We start from the raw sequence: 25374 nt of genomic DNA, 5'->3' as shown, positions 1-25374 counted from the left end.
ACTTTGTAAACTCTGATTTATCACCATTAGCTAGCTTACAAAAGGTGAGCAGACATACAGTACCAGTTTAATGTTAACGGTGTCATGATCAAGCCGCAACCTTCGGTCTAAAAATATGAGTCAATGCGGGAGTGCTAAAAACTGCAGTTCATCGAGGATCCGCTTAAGGCTGGCTCTGGAAGTACCGGAAACCACATATAAGATAAGATACAAGATACACAACACTGAATGGGGGAATACAACAATCTACTTACATAGTTAAAAATATAATAACAATGATAATAGTAATGATAAAGCAAAATAGAATAAAATAAAATATGGCAAATATTACAGATATATACATACTATGTACACTTCTATCTGATGAATAGATAGTGATGTAAGTTATTTCACAGATAAAATTGCAACATACACAGTATGAGAAATCAGTGCAATTCAGATGTGAGATTGACAAGGAAATGATCTAAACAAGAAAGATTTCCTGCTTGATAACTTACCTCTCAAACTTTGTTACAGCTCTACACAAGTAAAGGCCTTTCTTATCTTCTTATCTTATCTTAAACAGAAACACTTCGGGGGGAGGGATGAAGATCTGCTCAATTTCTTCTTTTTCTTCTTTTTTTTAAAGTTGTGTTTTTGGGCATTAAGGCCTTTAATGAATTTGACAGCTGAAGAGAGACAGAAAATGTAGGGAGTGGAAAATGCGGGAGGACATGCAGTAAATGGTCGAGGCTGGAATCGAACCTGCAACCTCTGCGACGAGGGCTTTAGCCTCTGTACATGGGGCATGCTCTGCTAGGTGCCCCTGTTCAATGTTTTTTTAACGGAAAAATCTGATCCAAACACAGGGGCTAAAATTCAGCACACAGAAATAGCCAATTTAATCTCTGATGATCTCAATTTACTCTGTAGGTCATGAAGAAGCATCAGTATAAGAGTGACTATTCCAACAACAGTTAAAAACTCCTCACTGTGCCTTTAAATAAATCACTCATTGTTGGTGTGTTGCAGCCACTTCCTTTAAAACGACGCATTATCTTTGATTATCATGAATCATCCACAGAACTCCTCGTCAGTCGTTTATGATTCTATAAATATCTCTTTTTTAATTATCAAATGACGTTTCGGGACTAAAATGATTTAGGACTACATTCAGATTCTGCATTGTTAACACATTTTGCCACTTACACTTGTCATCTACGTGCAGCTGTCGGTGCTTCTTTCAGACAACAGATGTTAATTCTTTCAGTGGTCAACAGGGGGCTAGTCAGTTTAACAAGATTATGTTTAGATTAAGGCTGTGCTGTGTGAAGAACAAAAGACAAATCAAACATGCATAACCTTAAAGAGTCGCAGCAGAGCAGGAGACAGAGATCTTCACAGGAGAGAGTTTAACAGACTAAGCAGCCTCACTTCTGATCATACAAATCAACCTCAGCATCTCCCTTCGCTTATCCAGTCAGTGCTGACGCTGACGGCTGCCTCCATTCATCAAACATGTCGGAGCTGAACACTCTGGACTTGACTTTCCATCAATTACTGTATTGCAATTACAGCTGAGGAGGTGAGGCTCGGTTTGAGGGGACATGTTTGTTTCCTTCTGAGTCAGGAAAAGGCTGCATTGCAGAGAGTAGGCCGCTCTCATTCTTCTGCATTTACATTCAAATCATGCTAATCCATCCTAACTCATACGGCAGACAGCTCAGCAGCTGTTTGAGCGTGCAGGACAGTGATGAATGGAAAATGTAACTCTGCTTCTGACAGGACACCAGGAGTTTTAATTTCTCAGTGTTCCCCTCATCAGTTCACCCAGGCCGGCACTTTACTGATGCATCCTTTCATCATAAAAGGGTTGGCTGATCTTTGATGCATTCAGCTTTATTTTAGTGTTATTATAAAGTAAAACTGTCATTTGATAAAGTCAGGTTGTCTGTGTTTGAATTTGAAAGTTTGGCTAAATTTTGCACCCTCTTCCAAACTGGACAGGACTGCAGTGTCGCTTTTTTACACATCTGCAGCCCCCCGATTCTCTGTTTTTTGTTTTTTTTTAGTAGTCCGACATTAAGGAGCAACTTCAGCATAGTCTTTAGCATCCAAATTGGCTTGGACATGGGGCACAGGTTTGCCAAAGTCAGGTGCATCATGTACAGAGGCAATAGTCCCCAAGCTGCAACCTCCAGACTGAGTAATGAAACCAGTGCTGAAGTGCTAAAAGCTGCAGCTCCCTGAGTGTCCACTTGAGGCAGGCTGCAGGAGCATGTCACATACACACCCATTCAAAAGGGCTGATGATTACAGCCTGGTTCAAAGATGTATTTTAGTCTGAATAGCTTTGAGGCCTTACACCTCAAAGTATGATGATTTAAAGGAGAACTACAACCACTTCCTTATATGTGGAGATTTAAGCTTTGATTGGCTGCCTCGGCTCAGAGGGTGAACGACTACAGCGACTCTTCCTCCCCCCGTCAGACCGAACTGAGGCGGCAGAGGATGATATATTCTGACTTTGAGCCCCTTGAATATGGGTCAAGTTTCCAAAACCCTGCATCCTACAATTCCCATAATGCAACATGACATGTCTCCAGTTTGTAATGCAGAGACAAACTGAGACATCCTTGATGACATCATCTGACATATTTTCAGAGGGTGCGTCATACCAGCCATGACTTTAACTTTACATAAAATGTAGATGTGTTTGCAGTGTTGTGACTCATGTGATGAATATTAAACAGTGATAAATAAAGCTGTTCAAACGTTATATTTGCAGAAGTATTAAATATGCAGCACATTTTAATCAATGTTCCTGGATTGTGTTGCCTCACAGTCCGTCCTAACTGATGTGTCGCAGCCTGACCACTGAACATCCAGCTTATGTTTCCATATTTCCTCTGTGCAGCTCTGGCAGCCTGTTTTTTATCCATGCTGCCTGCTCTTGGCAGAGGACATTCTTCCATGCAGGGCTGCTGGAGCAGCACCTAAATTATCCAATTAGAGGATGGGGTGAGACTGTCTGCAGGCCACAGTGTGCCTCACACACTCGCCTGATCGCATCAGCCATACACAGAAACTGCACCCAGTCCTAATATATTGGATTTCTGTTAGAGGTGATGTGCTAATGTCAACAGTGAGTCACCTTATGCTGCTAATACACACGTACACACACAAACAAACACAAACACACGCAACAGGACAGTCTGTGGTCTCTTTTCCTGTGAAGTCACGCAGCAATAGGTGTGTGGAGGTGTGGGCTGTCTCATGGTTTAATACTTATTCTCTTTTTAGATGTTAAAGTTGCTGCTGATGATGTTTAACAAGCTTTAAAACATGCAAAGAATATATAAATATATTATCGCAGGGCTTGATTCTCATTATTCAAAATCTCCTAACATTGGTTATTTGTTCTGAACAGCAAGAGCAACACCAGATCTCATTTTAGCTCTTCCTGTTGACACTGTGGCAAAAAAATTAGATTCCAATTATCAGTAAACCACATGGAAGATATTTTTAGTATCACTTAAGAAAAGCAGCGCAGAAACTAGCGAGGGATATTAAACACGAGGATTTAACATGAAACTGTCCTCATTCAGCTCTCCTTCTCTGAGCTCTGCGGTTTACACACCTTTAAAAATAAACTAATGTCACATCTTTGAACCCTGCTGCTATCATCCCCACGGCTCATGGTTTAACTTTTTTTCTAGAGATCGCTAACCTAAAGTTTCTCTCACCTGCTCCGCTCGTTGATTATATTGATGGACAGGATCCAAGATGAAAATGTCCGTAGCCTGCCGATTTAGCTTGCCTATGAAAGTAGCATTCAAGCAACCATGTTTTGATGCTAACGGAAGCTAACAGTTTCCCCTCACCTTACGATCTGTGGTGTCAACAAACAGAAGCAAAAAGTGCCGGAACTCTTTTTTTGTGGATTGATTTGACATGATGTGTGATCAGTTGGTCTCTGGTGTTGCTCATGTTAGTGAAAGTTAATAACCATTGTCAGGTGGTTTAGACTAATCGGAATCAAGCATCTTGCAACACCGGAAGATCAGTAAGAGAGCTGGGTAATATGGCAGATTAACCACAGTATCTGTGGCAGCAGGTGAATTTACATCAGCACAGGTAACACATAGGCAGTCTAATTCTGTACCGACATGCTAAATAAAGTATCTTAGGCCTTTTATTTTGTTCTATTTAGTCTTTTTTTGGATTTGCCTTTTAGCTTATTCCCACAGTAGTTGTACCTGCCGTTCTCTAACCATCTCAGTCATTCTCTAAAGTTAGAGTAAAGCTTAAACCGTGTTTGTGCTTCCTCCTCCGTTTGATCAGCGTATCTCAAATCTGAATCTGGTCTATAGATTCCTGCGAGCGTCTTCACAGAAAGGCAGTGTGGTGATTGACACTTCAAGTGGCTGCCATTGTCAGAGCCTGACAGATTAATTCAGATTCCGAGTTAAAGTCAAAACTGGCGTGCTGCTCTATCAAGTCGATGTAAATTCAAGTCAATCAAACGGATGTAACAGTTTCAGGAGAATTGAAGTGTTGCCTGTTGTGAATTCATAACACTCGGACACATTCTCATCAATTTGACTTATTTGCTTAATTTCTGTGCGCGCTGAGGCAGAGTAATGAAAGGCCGGTCGGTGTCAGCAGTTCAGTATTTGTGTCTAATTACAAGATGTGTCGAATTACCAAACCCTGCAGGAGCAACAAGTCCACCAGCTTTCATCCACTTAACTACAAAAGATCTGAAACCTTTAAACCTGCTGCTGAGATGAAGACTGTCTTATGTTTTTATTCTGTAACTTTTAACTGCAATGGGTTTAATTTCGTTAAAATATAAGGTATGTCCTCTTTATATATCCTCCATTAATACCTTAAGCTATAGGCTGTGCAAGTGCTGAATCAGTGCATACATTATTGATAAATAAAGTTACACACTTTGCTTTTTTTCTACATTTTAAATAATTCAAACACTGCAGTTTTTCGCCTTAGAAACATACGACCAGTGAGAGCTCAAGAGCACCGGAAACATTCTACTCTCTTATTTAAATGATGATTATTGGTGGAGTCGGAGTTCTTTTATATCATGTTTTAATGTTTTAAAAGTTTTTAGACTCTGATTGTTTTGTGTGATTCCATGTTATTGTTGTTTTGTAATTGGATATCTTCATCCTGCTGCAAAACAAACCTACCTGCAGGTTCAAATGAAGTAACCTGAGAATAAAAAGTGGTGTAAATATTTCGAATAATGGAAGGACAGGATTACATACATTTTATTTTCTGTTTTCTCAAGATTGCAACTTATTATTCTCGTTATCTCTTTGTTTACTGCACTGTTAAAACGAAAAAGCTGGGAAAAATTTAAATTTCAAGGCAACTGTCTGCACTAGAGTTTTGAGGTTGACTAGAAATACTCAAACAAAATGCTCACCTTTAGGGCGATAAAATCCACGCAGGACAAGAGAGATGGCGCCACATGTGGAAAATTGAAAGTGTGGAAGACCCCTGTAGATTTGAGTTGGAGACCCTGTTCTTTGCCTGAAGCATACTCAAATAATTTAGCCTAGCCTCAAACCCATAATTTCAAGTCTTGCCAACCTAACTTATGAAATGAGACCAACTTTACACAACAAACGTAATACAGGTAATTGAGATAACTACTTTGATGTAGTTTGCAACAAAATGGAACAATTTTTTGTGTACTTAACCAAAAAATAATTTTCAGGCCAACAATTTTAAGTTTTCATTTTTACAGTGAGGAGATTACAAGAAAAATAAGGCAAGAAAACAGAGAAAATAAAATATATCCAATCATGTCCTTTTAGGGCTTCCGTACTAAACATAAAAGGAGCCCATTTATACATATGGTAACCAAGTAACTTCCGGTAATAGGAAAGGTCTGTCATCAGTTTTGTTGATTATTTTGTTTTCTGTTTTTCACAAACATTAAGAAAATGTTGCCTCAGTAAAGAATAAAAGGACATTTTGTTATGAGACATTTATCCTACAGGTTGAAGATCAAAAACACAAAAATCCTGCTCAATAAAACAAGAAAAATAAGTTAAAATCTCGAGAAAACAGAGAGAACCAAATATGTGAAGTCATGTCCTTTTAGGTTTTCCATTATATAACATATTAATAATAACGATGAGTCATAAGTTTTAATGATCATTACAATCATGACAGTTAGTTTGTTGTCGATGTTATGTTGTTATTTTATTTTACAACAATGAATTTAAAGGGTTTGCTGTATTTTAGACTTTGACTGTATTTTGCATCTTTGGGGTCTAAATGATTTAAAGTCCAAAGAATTAAAGAGATTTCTTCAGACAGTAGCTGCAAAACAAGCTCTCCTGGCTGCAGTTTTGAGAAGTGTTTTGAACATGTCATTATCCGGGGACCTTATCTGAACACTTTAGCGCTACAGCCGTCGACACTGAGATGTTTTTTATGACTAAAGGATGTTTTTAAAATCTCAAGGAAAGCAAAAATTCAGACTCTTCTTTCTCACACCTTTTTCCCTGCAGATATTTTGACTTGTTCATAAAGCACAGGTGTTATTGATGACATCATGTGGTAGTCAGATGGCCATCATCAGTGAGACAGCATGCATTACCAACTGTGTGAACCCGAACAGTTATGAAACCATTGCTAATGTTCTTAATAACACCTGTGCTAGAATATAAGAGCATGATGTGAGTTCAATGTCAGGAGGTGAAGTGCTGCTCTCATGGGGAACATACATGTGTTTCAAAATACATTACATTTAACAACAATGGTACAAATCATGTGCTTTTGTAATTGTATGATGGAATCAGGCTGATTTACAGCAATGGTTCCCAAAGTAGGGGTCGGGACCCCTTGGGGGGTCGCGAGACACTCATTCTGGGGTCGCAAAATGCCTTCCAAAAATCAATAAAAACTTAGAATGATCTCAAACCGATCTTTTATCCTTTTGTTGTAAAAACATATACAAAATGTGTACCTACAGTTTAGATACAATAATGTAAATATAAAACTTCATCAGTTTTTCTTCTTTACTTTGTTGCCACGTGACCCTTAAAGAAATGATCCTTCTTTAAATTACACAGATATCTGTAGGTTTTTGGATTGGGCTACTAGTTCTGTGAGCGACATTTAACCACATCAGGACAGTGGGGGTCTGCAGTCTCTGGCACTGTTGCTTTGGGAGTCACAGAATAAAAAGTTTAGGAACCCCAGATATACAGGATGCACACCATGCCACCAATGAACACCAATTCAACAGGACCATGCATGATATGGGATCAAATAAGATGAATTAAGTTAGATGTGCTGTTTTGATCCCAGACATTGGTCCGAATAAAAAGTTTATGTCACAGTTTTCCATACTGATCTTATTTTACTGACAATCAATAAATGTAGATATATCAGTAACTTGATCACATGTTTTTACAACAGGACATTTTGAAACATGCTTCATAAATGATGCATTAAGCTGCATGAGTCATACATTATTCAAGCATTACTCAAGAGTATTTGCACTATTAGTGTAGTGTTACCAATAAACACACTACTAATTACTATGTAATGTAATTTTACACAGTGGACTACAACAGGGATTCCCAAAGCGTGGGTCGGGCCCACCTGGGGTGTCACGAGACACAAATGGGGGGTTGTGAAATGTCTTCCAGAATGTTTTTTTATTAAAGTTAGCTAAAATTAGTACATTTTACCCATTATAGTAAAAAATATCACCAAAAATAATAGCCAAACCGGAAATAAAACCTTGAAAATAGAAAGTGTCATGAGTTTTCTGACAATCTTTTTTCCAGATGACTCCTAAGTTTAGGGTTAGTGAACAGTTAATTATCAAAAGTATCAGTAGCAGTAGGTTCATTCATAACGGCACAGGAAACACAGACACATGCTCATATAGGAGGGCTAATTTTCTGCAGACCAGCTAAATGAATCCACATTAAATCACTTTGAGGGACAGTGGGGGTCGCAAGTCTTTGGCATCTATATTTTACGGGTCGAGGGCTGAAAAGTTTGGGAACCCCTGGACTACAAGACTGTGTTTGAGGCATGCTATTCCCAGAAGCCATTGGGGCTGCATCTCAACCTCACCTTTATTGTAAATAAATGAATGGTATTATTATTATTAATAAAAGAAGAGGTTGGCGGATGTGGAAAATGATAATAATTGGTTTAATATAGAGATGTTTTTTTTTAATTATGTGTTGTGATTATTTTTTACTGCTCACTTAAAATATTCTAATAATAATAATAATAATAATAATAATAATAATAATAATAATAATAAGATGAAGACAGAGTCGTGTGGTTGTGGAGGCAGTGTGCTGCTGTAATGTGTCCGGGCACAGAGCTGCAGCACGCCGCCTTGCAGCCTCTTCATCACCGCGTACACTCCTCTCTCTGCGGCTCTTGTGCGCTCGGCGGAGATGTAAAGTGGACTAAATAGCCTGTGTTGGATTTTAAACCGCTTTCTTTTGCTTTTCTGGGGCTGCCTTTATATTCACCGCATCGCTTCTCTCTCTCTCTCTGTGTGTGTGTGTGTGTGTGTGCGATCGTGTGTGTGTCTGTGTGTGCGTGTGTGTGTGTTTTCTCCCGTGCAGCTCCTCTCTGCTGGGATCCTGGTCTGCCAGGGGCTGCAAAGCCGTGCTAGTCGACTCGTTCAGAACCAAATGCGTGTGTGACAGACTGTCCACCTTCGCCATTTTAGCACGGCTAAATCCCGAAATGGTAAGTCCGACATCCTCCCTTCACTTCGCTGCCTTTAACGCTTCCGCAGACGGTGTGTTTTTGTGCGGATTTGTGTGAATGCATCAGCTGTTTTTTTTTTCCTCTCTCCAAAGGGCGTCATTGTCATTACATATCAACAGATCCTCCCCCCCTCCCCCCCTCCCCTCTCTCCGTCTCGACATGCCAAAGCCATGCTGCAAAATGTTGTCTAGCAAAGAAAGGTTCTTATTTTAGGAAGGAGGAAGGCTGTTTGTGTATTAGAGGAGGAGATGCTCTCTCTCTCTCTCTCTCTCTCTCTCTCTCTTTCTCTCTCTCTGTGTGTGTATGTGTGTGTGTGTGTGTGTGTGTGTGTGTGTGTGTGTGTGTGTGCTAACCTGTGCATTAAGATCGTGCTGATGATCACACACAGTGTTTCCATACATGACATGATGGTGAGTGCATTAAACATCAAGATGCAGCTGCTGATCATACCTGCATGCACCCCCATCTTCATCCTCTCCTCTCCTACCTCCTACAGTCGTTTCTCATATATTAGCATAATTTAACATATTACACTGTCAATGGTGTCTCCATGGTAACAAGGCCCTGTGGAGAAGGTGCTGCATTGCAATCCAATAATGTGAAAGAAAGAAAGAAAGGCACATCCGAATCAGCTCCAGTGAGCGACACAACACATTTCCTTTACATTAGGGCTGCAGCTGGGCATAGAGAGCCAGCTGAGTGTGTGTGTGTGTGTGTGTGTGTGTGTGTGTGTGTGTGTGTGTGTGTGTGTGTGTGTGTGAGTGTGTGTGTGTGTGTGTGTGTGTGTGTGTGTGTGTGAGTGTGTGTGTGAGTGTGAGATTCTGAAATGTTAAAATCACTGCTCTGTCCCTCTGAGTCAAACGTGCCCCAGATTCATGGGGGAAAGGGCAGTGTCTGTCTTTGTGGGGAATCTTCATTCAGTCATTCAGTGCGATTAGTTATTATTAGACTGGAAATTGCCTCGGAAGCAGTTGTTCAGGAGTTGCCCTGGTAACAGCATGGGCACAGAGGATGTCTTAAAGGCGTAGACGCAGCGTGCTGTTCACGCTGCTGCTGCTGCTGCTACTGCTGCTGCTGCTGCTGCATGGCCTACATGGGAGGCTAGGCCACAGAGACTGTGGATTATATAGATCTGATTGCTCGTGTTGGCCACCTCGGCGTTAATGTGTTTGATTTGTGCTGCTTGTTCACGTCGAGGCTCTGATTGAGGAAGACAACGAAGAGGGAGGGCTGTGAGTATGATTCGATGGCTCTATATGTGAAAAGGCTGCTGTGTGTGTTTCAGTTGAGCTCTCAATGCTACAACAATTAATAAGCATGGGATGGAAAAATAAATATCATGAATGCATGTAGAGCTGTGTTTAATCCGAAACGTACATTGCATGATGTAGGCCTGCACAATATCATAAAAATCATCATGTGAGATAACATTTCTCTATATAATCACATTTAATCACTGAGAGTATTAATGGTTTGTTGCATTTAATCACAGGTTTATAATCTATTACTTTGCATTTCAAAACAGATTGTTAACCCTAAATCAACAAAGTCGCCATATTGTGCATCAAATAAATGCAACCAAATGTTCTTTATGATCTTAACTTTTAGATTTATAACTCAAATAAATGCTGCACTGCTACACCAGTGTGGTCTGAAATCATGGCTTAGATGCAGGAGATAGCTTCAAGGAGCTTATTCTGTCGAATACAGTCTTTATTTGTATTATTTTAAAGGATAACTTTGTTACATGTTGAGAAATCTGCAGGAGTGCATGGACAAAATGTGCAGCAAACAAAAACATCTCATTGCTCCATTAAGTTTGAGTCGTGATCAAAGGAACGAGAGGTTAACAAGGAAAAACTGAAGATGCTCAAAGAAACAAGCTAAATAAAAATAAATCTCTGTACTCATGAGACTATTGTTCCAGGAGGCGGTAACATGCTAACCTGAGGACGTCCCTTAGACGTAGACTGGCCTGCAGCAGTCAGGTGATGATTTAGTTTCATCCACAGGCGATTCTCTCACTCCAAAATATTACTCTTAAATGCAGACTGTGTGATGCAGCTGCCCTCTGTCATCAGTCTCAGTAGATTCACCTGTAAGCTTAGCTCTTTGCAGATTACGTTTAAAACGTATCACCTTCCATCATGGTTGCAGCAGGAAGCAGGAAGACGTAGCGTTAGCTTAACTACGGTGTTCTGAAAGAGACATAAGGCAGGCAATTAAAGAAAATTAATTTCTGATCTTAGTCGTATCCCGATGGACACGTTAACACTAACAGCCCCAATATGAATATATATTATTTAATTGTATTGAGCCAATAAGGACATGAAGTGTGATAGATAAATATAAGTGTATATTAGCTATATTAATAAATCCAAAAAGCAGACTACACCGCTCAGTTAGGGCCACTGATAGAATGACCGTTACACCCAGATCCACTTCTAACAGGTCAAGTGCACACATGCTCAGACAGAAGGCCATACTTCGCGAGGTCCTTTTGTATAAGTGTGGTGGCTTCTTGACCTCTCCTAACACACCTTTCTTAATTGTTTTATAATCAGATCTTATGCAATCTTACATGCATGCAAATACATTTGGAAATTTATTATTTTGCATGGTAATGACCTTTAACAAAGCAAGTTAAGCCAAGACTCCTGCTTTGTTTTCTGTTGTATTCAACGTTTTCTGAATCAAAGAGCATGCATAGCTCTTTTATGGGCACTTCAAGTTCAAAGCAAGAGTAAGGATACTTTTAGCCTCAAGTGTGATCTTAGATACCCATAAATGGAATAATATGTTTAAAGATTTAAAGGTATTTAAACTGTATTTGGTAGAAATACAGAAGACATAAGTTGACATGTTAAATGAGATCAGTGGACTGACTGACTGACGAGAGTGAGAGAGAGAGAGAGAGAGAGAGAGAGAGAGAGAGAGAGAGAGAGAGAGAGAGAGAGAGAGAGAGAGAGAGAGAGAGATTAATAATAGCAAGATTTCATACATTTAAAATATTCAGCTACAAATGTTGGAGTCATCTTTAATAAAAAGGGAAGCTTGGTGTTCTCTTGCTTTCATCACTCAGTTTAGAGAAGGACAGAGAAGTGAAATAATCACTTCAGGGTTTAGCTATGGTTACATCCTGGATTGATCCACCTTCTGTTTGAGTAACATCTCAGTTTTTGTCTGAGTTTTCGAGGAGTTGGTTGAAACTGCAGGATGTTACTTTCTTCTTTCCTTGTTGGCTTTCTGTTTGCATTCTTGAACTCCTTATTTGAAGCTTTTTTCACTTGTGCTCAGTCTTTCATCTGAATATTTTCAAGAGGTGTTTTCATCTTTAAGTTCCCGGCTGTGTCAGATAATCAGAGGGGGATATTGTTGGTAGATATTGTCTGATTCACAAACCAACAGAAAAGGATGGCACTCATTCAGGAGGTATAGAAAGATTTGTTGGTAAGGTTGACTGATGTTGCATTGATCATTTCAGCATGCATTTGGACTTCACATACAGATATGCCTCTATGAATGGATGCAGACTCTTCAGAAATTACTTCTTAGCGAGCTGTTACAAAACAGCTGCAGGTCAAGACTTCGGATTTCATGCAGGTTTTACGTCTGCAACATAAACCAAGTAACTTCTTGGTCCATTACATCCCTTGGGATAAGGTCCATTTATCTGTTTTAAGTACTAATAGTTCTTAGTTCAACAGTGGACACACACAAGGTCAAAATTATCATCTCTGATCTCTTCTCTTTTGCAACACAGCTTTGAGCAAATTTCTGCTTGAGTTAAAACCTTTGAGCGACTCTTGCATGGAGATATTTGTTTATAGAGATGAACAGATTGTAGTCAGATCACTGCTGATGGGTTGTCACTGCTGCGGTGTGCCTGTTTTTGCTCTCCACACTGACTGTCTTTCCTGCAGACATCAAAGCCAGCTGGAACATGATTGGCCGATACTATTTGGAGCTTAAACATATCAGAAAGGGAAACCAGAACCCTTCAAGTGCTGAACATCCAGAGATTGCACCACACAAGGTCAACAACATCATAAACATGCTAACTTGCTTGCTGTTAACATGCACCTGCAGGGTGAGATCAGGTCTCACATGCAGCTTCACACGTTGAACCTTAGACATGCTCAGGAGTGCAGTGCATGGTTCTCAAGCTGCTTAGGGAAGATTTCAGGAGTGTGAGAGAGTTTCACACTGAATGTGTTGTATCAGCTGATTTTTAACTAAAGCTGGATTTCTTGAAGGAAAGCAAAGCTTGTCTTTTTAGTGATCTGTTGCTAAACTTAGCAGAGGAATGTGAGGTACCAGGAGGATGAATCAGATTTCTCCTGGTCTTTTTATTTAAGCGTGCTAGTAGAGTGGTTACTTATTCCCGGGAATATTTGAGCTCCTAATAGATGTGTAGGCGTATTGTTTTGAACAGAATACTGACATGAAGCTTACCACTCTTGAATAAGGAGCTTCACTTTGGGGACTTTATGGTTTTGAATGAAGTGACCTCGCTACAGCTGGACAGATTGTCGTGATGACTGGAGCAGATATTTGTGAAACCCTGCATGAACCCTGTGCTCACTTTGAACATTAGAGTAGTGATCTTGTTAGCACTGTCATTGTGAACATGTCGTCATATCAGTGTGATTAATTGGCTTTGAGCACTGCTGTGCACACAGTGTCGCCTCACAGAGCTGCTGGCGTGGCTGTATTTGTCTTTAACTACAGGTAAATGTATGACATGTGATTATCAGCAGATAATGATCAGTGACCCAGCGGTGGGGTGTCCTCAGTTAGCTGTTCTCCCTGCAGTCTGCCTCCACCTGTGCAGTCGACAGCCTGTTCACAGCTCTGCTGCAGCCTGCAGGCTCGACACACAGAGGAAGCTAAACTGTGTTGTCTCCTTTTGCCAAAAATGAAGGAAAGGCGAGTCCTCTCCTTCCTCATTCTGTCGTCTCTTTCCCCACATTCCATTATTTTGTGTGACAGCCATAGCTGCCATGCTAATTATTCCCAATGCAACACATAGTAGCTCCTAAATGGCCCAGCCGCTCTGTCTGCAGCTAGCCTGCTACAGCCCCAGCATGATAAACACCCGGGCCACTTTTTTTCCTCTGTCTCCCCCCTCACCCCCTCTTCCTCTCATCCCTCCTCTCTCTGCCCCTTAGTCATTTCATCACACCATTTTTCATGCTCTGATGCTGCATTATATTTTAGCTCTCCCTCTCTCCCTCCACTTGCCACATCATTTACTCTCTTGCTGCCACCTCTTGTGTCCATTTTGCTCAGTCCAACACCGCTGCAGGCTTTTAGAAGGAAAAACAGAGAAAATAATGTGCAGCAGTCAAAGGCAAAAGCCCCAAAACCTGGGCCCGGTTTCCTGCCACTGCTGAACCCGTGTGTGTGTGTGTTAAAGGGGGCGAGGATGAATGAACATGCTTGTGCTTGTATCACTTTGGATGTTGTAAGCTTTTTCTGCGGTTTGAATGATCTGTCAGGAGTCTGGAGAGGCAGTGACGGGCCTCTTTAGCCAATTAGACCACAATCTAAAGGTAACGAGGTCTTCAGGACTTTAGGCCACTGGAGGGTCTGCATGTTTAGCTTCTAGGGACGCCCAAATATCAAGTCTTGAGCCATCCTGTTAATAATGTCATTTAAAGGTACAGTGTGTAGTTTTCAAAGGTACAGTGTCTAGAATTTAAAGGCATAGTGTGTCATATTTAAAGGTACAGAGTGTCGTATTTCATTATTATTTTTATCCATAAGAGTAGGTCTCCTTCGGGGGAGGCCGCCATCTTTTTTAATTTAATGAGTCCCAAAATACACCTGTTGGAAAACAAAGAAGAAGAAGAGATGTTGTTGTGAGCAAAGTAATTTGTATAAGTATATGTTTTTGATGGAAAAACTTGACAAATGAAGGATCACACTTATCATGCATCAACGGAGCCTCTTGTCCTCACAGGCCACCGTAGCTTCAATAATGTGAGGGGTGAGCAGGGGAGCGTTTCAATCTAGAATCTGACTGATAATAAGTTAGTTCAGGTATTATTGACCAAATATTGGAAACCTTTCTTCTCTTTGGCACTAATTCTTCTTTCTTTATTTAGTGCAGCTCCCACGTGCTCGTCTATGATCAGTGTTTGAATCAGTAGTTTTATCGCCGCTCTCTGTAACTGACACCAGCAACACTTGTTTAAGCAATCATATTTGTTTACTGTTGATATTGGCAGCAGCTTCCTCTGATAGATTTCAGGAGGAAATGACTTCCTGTGGACCTCCTAAGCAGTGATAGCTGGAGCGTATCTGTCTCTGCTCATGTGGAATAATGCAATCTGGTCATTTTCTCTTGGATGGAAGCGCTCTCGTTTGGACGCAGCGTGAGACATCCAGCCGAGCGCCGTCATTGGCTGGGGAGGAAGTAAAAGTTTGCCCGTCTCAGCAGACACCTTTCCATTCCACTGCACTCGTAATCCCTTTCTCCCTCCTTTTTGCTTTTAGAGACAAACTCACTGCAGTGCAGATTAATCAGGGGGATTTAATTAACTTGGCCCCGGCACACGCATCAAACCTGGACACAAGACAGGCTATAAACTCAGCCAATTATCTTCTGCTAGGAGAAGGAGGGTGTATGTGGAGGGGCGCCCTCGTGTTCATCCTCCAACCGCCACAAAGCTTATTTTATTAAACTCTCCCTTCACTCTCGTACATCTAGAACAGCTCACATCAGGAACAGGGACGCACTGTATCAATGATTAGTGTTGGTAAATACCTCAAGCTTTAGTGACCTCAGTTATTTCTTGGCCTGGCCCTTAGAAGTCGATGATTTGTTTGGGCCTATTTCCAGCTGGCGTCATCTTGGCAGCTTTTTGCTCCATTCGTCCGGATGAGTTAGCAAGCTTTAAACTTGAAACTAAAACGGTTACCAGCATCAAAATGTCTGCTTGTTACGTGGTCGGTTGTAAAAATCAAGAATCAAACCCCCTGGATTAAAGTTCTGCAGAATTCAGGCAGGATCATGACTTTTCGATACTTTTCGAAAGTATGTGCTTTAAAACAATACAATATCTGTTATTTTTACATTCAATAATACTGTTCAGCACAATAGCTTGCAAATACAATTGCATCTACATACTTCTGACCAGTGGCTGCTGTGAGCAAATGAGATAGAAGAGAGGGTGCGCCAGAAAAGTAAACAAAAACTGTAAAATGAGGAAGTATTTTCTGGTCGTTTCAAAGCGGTTATATGAAAATATCTCTGCACACATGCAAAGGAAGGTGCTGGATTTAGTTAGTTTGCTGCTGAAGTTGAGCCTTGTCCTGCCTGCGATGTGTCTCTGCTCCGCCCTCAGTCACAGCCACTGCACAGATAACTCTCCTGATTCACAAGTTTGCAAACGCTGACATTTTGTGAGGTCCTATGCTTTCACAGCTCTACTCAGAACACTAAAAGAATCCTAATTAGGGATGTCAATTTCAAGTATCTTCCGTGATCAATCTTTGGAAATGTTAACGATCAATTATCGATTAATCATTTAAAAATACATTACCGTTTTTCATGTCAAAAACTATGCCAAATGCATTTTTTCCCTGAGTCAAATTTTCCTTCACGACACAATGTGTATAACTGACAGTATTGAGTAACTACGGATCGTATTGCGGTGTTCAAAACGTTAAACACGCTGAATATCAGTTTGTGGAGCAAGGTCATAATATCTGCGGACATACAAGTGAAGACATAAAAGTGAAGGCTCAGATTTCAACAAGGGAACTGAACAGAAACACATTTTAGGCTCACAGTGCCCAGTTTTCTCTCTACTTGTCCTTATTGAGAAAAATAAGCATGTGTACGTGGTCAGGTGTCAGACGGGAGCGCAACCGGATCATAATCAGTCCGGTGGCAGAGAAAAAAAGCGCTCATGGAGACCTGTCACTCAGCCACAGCTCCCAGCTGAGCGTCTCCGCTGTGCGCAACACCTTCAGTCAGCTGATTCACATCGAAACATGCTTTAAACTTAAAACACCTCCCTAATAGCTGACTGACATGAGACCACATGATGTTTGTTCCATGTGATAGAAAATAAGTAAGTTTTTTAAAATCAATGAACTGATACTCGATTGGTTGTTGACATCCCTAATCCTGATACAAAAAACAGGCTAAGCAACTCAAAACAAACTCAACTAATGTTTGCAGCAGTAGCCTCTCCTGACATCCACTAAAGAGTGACTGAGAAACTCAAATTTTTAACATGAAGCTGTTTTATTTTCTGTTTTTCACTGCTATAGTTAAATGATCTGAAATAAAAAAAGATGCAGTCTTAATGTGGGGGATGGAAAAACGCTCTCTCTGCCAGCAGGGCATCACTGCCAGTAGAAGCGTTTATGTTCAGTATATTCGCTGCGTAGGCTTTGTTTTGGAAAAGTAGATTTGTTGGTGGACCTATAAATGATCAGGCTGGATTGGCACATTGAACAAAGTTAGTGCCCACACTGCTTTCTGGCTGTATCAGATGCGTTTCCAACACTAGTGTCAGTATCAGAAGAACTTTAGTTTAAATCACGGGTCACACTGACTCACTTTAGTCACTTTAGTTTTCAAACTGTGTCACTGCACGCACAGTTATACCGGAGCAACAACATGCAGGGCTAAAATGTTTGAAAGTAGTCTCCAAAATGACCCTGCAGTTTTAATTATTCATGTGTTTTTTACAGTAGCTGAGTTACTCAGTGTTTTTCTGCTCCATGAAACTGCTGTTGTTAGAACTGGTGAAAAAAACTGAGCAAATAAAGTGCATGCTGAAAACCTACGTCTCTCCAATTCTCTTTTTCTCTCGGCTCAGAGGCTGCAAGAGAATCTGCTCCAAATCCAGATCAGCCTCTCACTTCAGCCTTTATTACATTAACTGTCCAAAACAGGAAGGGCGTCACAGGACGGCAGTCTATTAGTATCACATTTGATGGTATTAGAAAGCATCAAAGTCTATGAAAAAGAAACAGATCTTCAGTCATATTTTAAACCTAAAGCTGCAGGGAGTGAAAGAAAAAGTGCAGCAGAGACTGGTTGACATGGAGGTGAAGTAAAGAGAGAGTGCTGGAGAAGAAGACAAAGCAGTGAAAAATACAAATCAGACGCTCTGAAGAACTTGCCTGCTGTGTGTCTCTCTGCTCCGCCCTCTGTCACTGCCACTGCACGGCTAACTGTTAGCATTCGCATTCATTCACTTTACTTGACTTGACACACACTGACATTTTGTAAGGTCCCTGTGGTGACTCATTAAGATGCATGTGTACAGTGTCTGTCACAGACAGGCGGACGGAGAGCAGAGGACAGAGACGGTGATGTCACCAGAGTCCTGACTCTCTGCACACAAGCAGACACCCATGAAATGTCCAAAATTAGAAAATACAGAGAGCCTGTCTGCAGATATACACACCACCACACACATTACAGGATGTTTATAGATAATTCAGGGGAACATTTTTATTTATGGTGTACATTATTAGAAGGGAAAATTATATTTATTTTGCCTTCTACCATCTGCTTAATCAAGTGAATCACAGCTTCTCCTTTTGAAAAGTACACACACATACAAAAAAAGATAGAACAAATAAAAACTAATGAAAGAAAGAGAAATCAAGTGAATCACAGATGTGTGTTATGTTATTGTGGACGGCAGGGGGAATAAAAACACTGCGGTTAATCTACCAATCAGACACGTTCAGCATTGCAGGCCCTGCCCCCCGAAAGCCCTGCGACCTTTGAAAAGTACTACCCCTCTAGCAGGGGCTTTTTAGGGGGTAGATTATCTACCCCTGAACTAAATTAAGACCCTGTGGCCACCGGTCGAAACACATGTAGTTCCGAGGTAAAGTCTCTCCGGTCGAAAAACGCCTAAACCTGCTATATCGAGGTGTAACGTCACATACCTGTGACATGCCCAATGACAATACATTGAATCTAATCCAATCTAATACTGGGACATGAATGTCCTATTGCAGGGTTTAGAGTCAAAGTGCAATGCAAAACAAACAGGGCTGCTGATATCTCTGTATTGTAGTTTGATGTTCTGCTCAAGACACAAAAACAAAGGAACACATCGTCTCGGCTTTGTTGACCAAATATGATTACACTGATTGGTCATGTGGTTCGTCCATCCTTCACTTTGCCTTAAGCAGTAAAACCTCCACAACCATTAGCTTGTGTAATGTTTCAGTTAAAGGTATGTCTTGTTCATCTGAAGTGCTTTAAGGTGAACGATGTCAGATAGATCAGAGACCTGGCTTGATTTCTCCAGTTTGCTCGTTGGTTTGCATCCACGTGCTCTGGTTTGCAAACATCAGTTCTCTGTTTTTATAAATCTCCTCTGTTCGCTCGGGAGAAGTTTTTATTCTCCTCTCTGCAAAGCTCTCAGAGACTTTGTTTGGATCTTTTCTTGAGATGAAGAGTGAAGAAAACCCGACCTAATATTGCGCCTATATTTAGAGATCAGTATTGGCAAACTGAGAAATCACTGGCTGCACAGGCATAAACAAACAGCCTTACACAAACACCCATACACTCTGTCACTGCTGCTGCTGCTCCTGCTGCTGCCGCTGCCATGATGCAGTGTAACGATGGCAACCAAGACAATATCTGCTGTAGCACGGGGGGGGGGGGGGGGGGGGGTTGTCAAGCTGTCAGGTTTTTAGAAAAGGAAAGAATTTCAGTCATGTCTGTGTCGTGCAATTGTACTATTCAAAAGCATGCATCAACAGACAGGTACATATGTGTGTGTTAGTGGTGTGTGTTTGTATGTGTGTGTGTTTCTGCTGATTTGCAGTATCGTGGTTTATTCATGAATCACCTTGCAGTCACCTTGGTCTGCAGCAGAGGCCCTAAAAGCTGCCAGCCTGCTGACTTCTCTCCAGCTGTAGATACCAGATACCCGGGTGTGCACTTTGTGTGTGTGTGTGTGTGTGCGCGCGCAAGTGTGCCTGTGCACACCGGATTCCTCACATAATTGTATTCTTGTCGGGATAGAAAAGCCTCTCACTGAAAGCTGCACCAGTGAAATTCTTTTAGTTGAGTTCACGGCTCCCTGAGGCTGTGGTACTGGGCTTCCTCTGCTGTGTGTCATAAGTGTGTGTATGTGTGTGTGTGTGTGTGTGTGTGTGTGTGTGTGTGTGTGTGTGTGTGTGTATGTGTGTTTGAACTCTACTTACCACCATAAACACTCCTCTGTACAGCCAGCCAATTGCAACTACATGCTCTGAGTCCCTCTGCAGTGTTTCTAACTGATGTCTGGTTAAACTACGTCTTTAAGCCAGTGGCTGGGTGATGGGTCAACAAAAGACTACTGTTTCCAACTAGATCAGGATTGGTCACTCCAACCTGGAGGATTATTACAGTCCCGAGATGGCTTCTCCCATCCCGCCATCTTAATCGTTCCCAGTCGAGCCAACACGGAGCTGCTGTCCGCCACTTTGGCTCTAAATTCCCTGGAGAATAGACCTTGAGTTTGGCATTTTGCAGCCACCATGTTGGATGTCTGGAGTCAGAGGATGCTGTATTTTGCAGAGAGGGTGGTGCTGGGGAGGAGCGAGGGGTTGGCAAACAGGGAGTTATCAAACAATCAACATCTGTGGCTAATGCATTAGCTTTTGGATGAGCTAGTTTCATGTTTCCCACAGAGTGAGATTCTACTTGTGGTGCTTGACCACAGTATATTTAGCGGCTGTAGCTCAGTATAGTCAGTCCTCTCTCACTGAGAAGGTTGGCAGATCCTTGCCCACATGCCAAAGTATGCCAGTGGATGCACTTTGGATTATACTTATACTGACACTACATTACTGCTTGGGTTCAAGTTTCTTAAAGTAGCTAAATTACGTTGTGGAGCTGACCTCATCTGCAGCAGCTGATAGCCTTGCTTGTGTCCTGCAAGGTCTGTGGGTAATAAACATACTATTGACGAGTGCCTTAAGTCACCCCACTTCCAAAAAACAAAAGGAACTATCCATTTAAATAATTAAAGTTTTGGATAATAAGAATAATACCAAAAGCGATATATTATTTGCAGACTTTTATTTTGAAAGGACACCAAAGGTACTCTCTACTTCCCCTACACTGTAAAGTTGCATATGGTAAATGATAACAGCTAAAACAAGGATCATCAGTGAAAATGTTGGATGTATTAGAGCCCTCTAAAGAGACCTGAGCTCTTCTCACATTATCTGTTAGATCTCTTTCGTGTCTAAGGCAACACTCACCAGAGACAGAGATTGTCCACTAAGAAATATGCTCAAATAATCTGCAAATAAAGTTTGATATTGTCTATGTGCATTCTACAACATCCTCACCTGTTGCTGCCACGTCTGCACACCTTTACTCAGCTGCAAACGAAATAAACAAGCAAGATAAGTCTTGAGAAATAGCGCCCTCTGCTGTTTTATTAAAGATGTTATGACTCGTTTTTCATCTCATCTGTGTTAAATGTCTCTTATACAGATTTTCATCAGACCTGCAACATATCTCTGCATCCTGTCTCTCTATTTGTCCAATTCAGACCCAAGATTCAAAATAAGAAACTGAACTTTGTTGCATCGTTTCGTTCTGCAGCATTCAAAACCCCAACATCTCCCCCCGCTGTGTGTAGATGAGACACTACTTAATATTCCCTGTCAGCTTTCAGGCTCTTTTTAGTAGCTGCGTATAATTTGTAGGGTCTTAAATATGAATGAGCACAGTGATTTACTTGACACAGTTGCAGTTCTAGTACTAATGACACAGCAGAAACATTAAAATATGAGAGGGTTGAGGATTTAGAGCAGTTCATGAGTGCTTTGACAGAACAGCTAGGGAGCATGTGCGGATAAGAGCTGTGAACTTACAGCGTTAGATGTCAGTTTCTCACAACTTTAACATCTGAAAACTAAAGAAAAACATGGTGCTCATGTTTCTACACTAAGAAATGTTCATGCTCAATGATGGTTGATAAGACAAGACTGAGATGTCCTCCAAAAAACAGTCTTAATTTTTTTTAAACTGCGTATTTTAACCATGATTACAAAAATATCTAAAAAATAGTTTGAATCGTCAAAAAAAACGTGCAAATTAAAAATGTGTTATCAGTTTTCATTTTATAAAACAAAATGACATTAGCCAAACATTTTTATCAGTCCTGAAACAAATTTACAAACTGCAGATTCTACCGGAAAAAAAGGAACGTACCAAATACAGGAACTTATCCTAGACTTTCAAAATAAAAGACGTATGTAATATGATAATGTGCAAAAAAAAAATGATGTTTTAAATTTCAAGTTGCTTTTATTTTGAAATTACCAATCAGATCGAGCTTGGATTGACAAGATCAAATTATGAGGTTGTTCACTATTAATCTTAATTAAAACGAGTCCATGGTAACCCGGATTTTTTTCATAATCTCACTTTGAATGTATCTAAAATTAATGAAATATGCTCTATTTATAATGGTTTTTATTTTGAAATTTCAAATCGGATATAGCTGTGATTGGCAGGAACACATTTTGAGGTGTTCTGTTATCAGTTAGAATCAAAATATATTAGCGGAAACAGATATATATATATTTATTAATTGCCATTGCACCATTGGAAATTTAGCATATTGCAATGATTGTCATTCCAAAATAGAAGCAACTTGAAATTTGAAACACATCGTTTTTGCACATTTTCATATCACAGACGTCTTTTATTTTGAAAATCCATAGTAGATTGCCCTGATGTCTATGTTGATGTCTGATGTTGACTTCCTCCAAATAATATCAGTGTTTGGGTGTCCAGTGTTTGGACAATAATTTTTTATGGAACCCTGATCTGTTGAACCCTGGTAGTTTGATTTCAGACCTCTGCTCTTCAACTCTAAAAAGCTTGAGTGGATGCATGATCAATACAGCAGCTACGATCTAATTGAGAGAACAGCAACACTTCCTCCAAGCTACTGGTGCGAGCTGCCAATGTATGAAGGTAGATATGTTGCAAAATGCACAAGCTTGTAGACTTGATTTGAGAACCTGCAGAATACGATTTGAGAACTTGTGGATCAAAAATGTGAACTTGTATGTTTCATTTTTCACTTGTAAAAAAATTCACACACGTAAATTGAATTTGAAGTTACAGAAAAAAAAATACATGGTAGCTTGTGGAAAAAATGTGAACTTGTATTTTGATAGATATACCAGCAGATCACAAACTAGTGTGGCTAGTATCTATCGGCAACATGAAACTCATACAACCCCTAGTCAAAAACAATAAAAAAATCCCAGTAAGAAGCAGAACCGGGGCTTATCTCCTCGTCATATACCTGAAAAACAACTGTCCGGCACTTTTATAAAGTTTTTAAACACGTAGTTAGAAGCAGAGTCCGGTCATTTCCCTGTAGCCTGTAGCAGTAAGAAGCCCGGAGACCGGCAGCCGCTGATACAGGGGAGGAGGACAGCAGAGCAGAACAGCGCTTCGTCTTCTGATTTCTGATTGGTTGACCTCTCACCCCACCACCAACCAGCCCCTCCCCCTCTGCCCCTGTGTTGCAAAAGTCAAGCGCGCAGATTCGTCACTTTGCAATGTGAGAAAGCTCATTCGTGAAGTTACAGGGACCGATTTTAGAGGTTGTAATCACTGAGTTGTGGTTGTAAATATCAATCTACACGTGTGATTATTTTTTGTGACTGTATGAATATTTTTTACAAGTGAAAATTTTCAAAATACAAGTTCACATTTTTTCCACAAGCTACCATGTATTTTTTTTTTCTGGAACTTCAAATTCAATTCACATGTGTGAATTTTTTTTAAAAGGGAAAAATGAAACATACAAGTTCACATTTTTGATCCACAAGTTCTCAAATCGTATTCTGTAGGTTCTCAAATCAAGTCTACAAGCTCGTGCATTTTGCAACATATCTACCTTCAAACCAATGTTACTAATTGCATTGTGATCGTTCTGTTACAGCCCCACCCTGCAGGCAGACTTGTTACTCCCAGCCTCTTAAAAGTACCTAAATGCACCTGATATTAATGTATGTAGAAACACGTCTCCTCTTCTGCAGCAGAGGAGATTAGCCCAAACGTCTGTGAGACTGTTGTGTTTTTCAGTTTGAGAAAGCTCTACTGTTGTGCTGCGAAGCCAAAACGACACTGTCTGTGCACCGTGTCCTCTTGAAAAGCATCAGCGACACTGAATTGATGGTAAGGAAGATGTAGTCCACTGCATTTGAACCATGAGTGACCCAGTTAGGAGGTGAGCTCTCAACAAATGGAGCCAGCAGGGAGTTTTTTTTCTTCTTTTGTATTCATGTGCTGACAGTTCCTGTCAGAGTCTGCACACACCACAGATCTGGAAGTTTCTCTCAGACTTTGTTTTCAGCGATGCTTCTGAGCTTTTTCACTACATTTCTATTCATCACACTGTGGATGTGGACTCACAGACTCTTGTGTGTACTAAGTTGACATTTTGAGCTCAGGTAAACATCGACCTCTGCTGAATCATGATCGCGTCCGAAGATTTGGAGACGTGACAGCAACACTTTTTCACTTTCCGTGCTCTTCTCTTCTCTTCTTTTGCAGAACATGGACAAGACACAGCTGCCGTCGGTGACGCTGATCGTGGGCTGTGGAGTTTCTTCACTCACGTTGTTGCTGCTCATAATCATCTACGTGTCGGTCTGGAGGTGAGACGAAGCATCATGCTTTGAAAACACTGCAGAGTTAGGACTAAAGTTAAACAAAGTCTGTCCAGTATTTTGATACGTGATAGTGTGTCAAGCACAGAGCTAGTTACAATTTTACAATGTTACAATGTCATTTAGCAGACGCTTTTATCCAAAGCGACGTACATACGATACAACTAGTATTCAAACTAGACAGCAGGTGACTAAACATTTCAGCCTGCAGAGTAATAAACCTTATCTTTGATCTCTTTCTTGCAGGTATATTCGGTCGGAGCGTTCAGTCATCCTCATTAACTTCTGCCTCTCCATCATCTCCTCCAACGCCTTGATCCTCATCGGACAGACTCAGACACGGAATAAGGTGAGATTCAGTCCTCACACTAGAGTATCAGCTCATCTTTACCTGACTGCGAGTTAAAACCGTCCCTGTGTTTCCGTCTGTTTCAGATCTTATGCACTCTGATCGCCGCATTCCTTCACTTCTTCTTCCTGTCTTCGTTCTGCTGGGTGCTGACGGAGGCGTGGCAGTCCTACATGGCGGTGACGGGCCGCCTCAGGAATCGCATCATACGCAAGCGCTTCCTGTGTCTGGGCTGGGGTAGGGCCCTCTCTCTGGTGTCAGTCATGCTCCTGTGTGATCTCCTGCTGAGTGAATAACCGTCTCCTCCTCTGTTTCAGGTCTCCCTGCGCTGGTGGTGGCGATCTCAGTGGGGTTCACTAAAGCAAAGGGATACGGGACACCGAGCTAGTAAGCATGCTCTCCTTTAGACCTGAACTGTGTGTGAGTTAGGGCTGCGGGAAAACATCCCACTCTTGATTGTTTTGGTCAATATGACTGAAACAAAATGTGTTTTAATCAGCCCGAACTCACTGACTTCTTACAGCGATATTACAAAAGACTGTGGTTTAAACCTGCAGCATGATTAACCTCTC

The 25374-nt window shown here is 40.9% G+C and overlaps 1 protein-coding gene across 7 annotated transcripts in view; it reads left to right on the top strand.

Annotated features, from left to right (window-relative positions):
- The window catches only part of adgrb1a (adhesion G protein-coupled receptor B1a), a 177298-nt gene that overhangs the window by 124169 nt on the left and 27755 nt on the right, over positions 1–25374 (top strand). For all 7 annotated transcript variants that reach the window (XM_034698288.1, XM_034698289.1, XM_034698287.1 and 4 more), the window contains 5 exons: positions 8616–8742; positions 24338–24441; positions 24700–24802; positions 24889–25039; positions 25120–25189. In XM_034698288.1, the coding sequence (XP_034554179.1) occupies positions 8616–8742; positions 24338–24441; positions 24700–24802; positions 24889–25039; positions 25120–25189 (555 nt within the window). The remainder of the gene's footprint in view (positions 1–8615; positions 8743–24337; positions 24442–24699; positions 24803–24888; positions 25040–25119; positions 25190–25374) is intronic.

This window comes from Notolabrus celidotus, chromosome 12 (assembly GCF_009762535.1).
Source record: "Notolabrus celidotus isolate fNotCel1 chromosome 12, fNotCel1.pri, whole genome shotgun sequence".
Classification (NCBI taxonomy): domain Eukaryota; kingdom Metazoa; phylum Chordata; class Actinopteri; order Labriformes; family Labridae; genus Notolabrus; species Notolabrus celidotus.
Note: the sequence above shows the minus strand (reverse complement) of the source record. Positions and strands in the feature narration are given on the sequence as shown.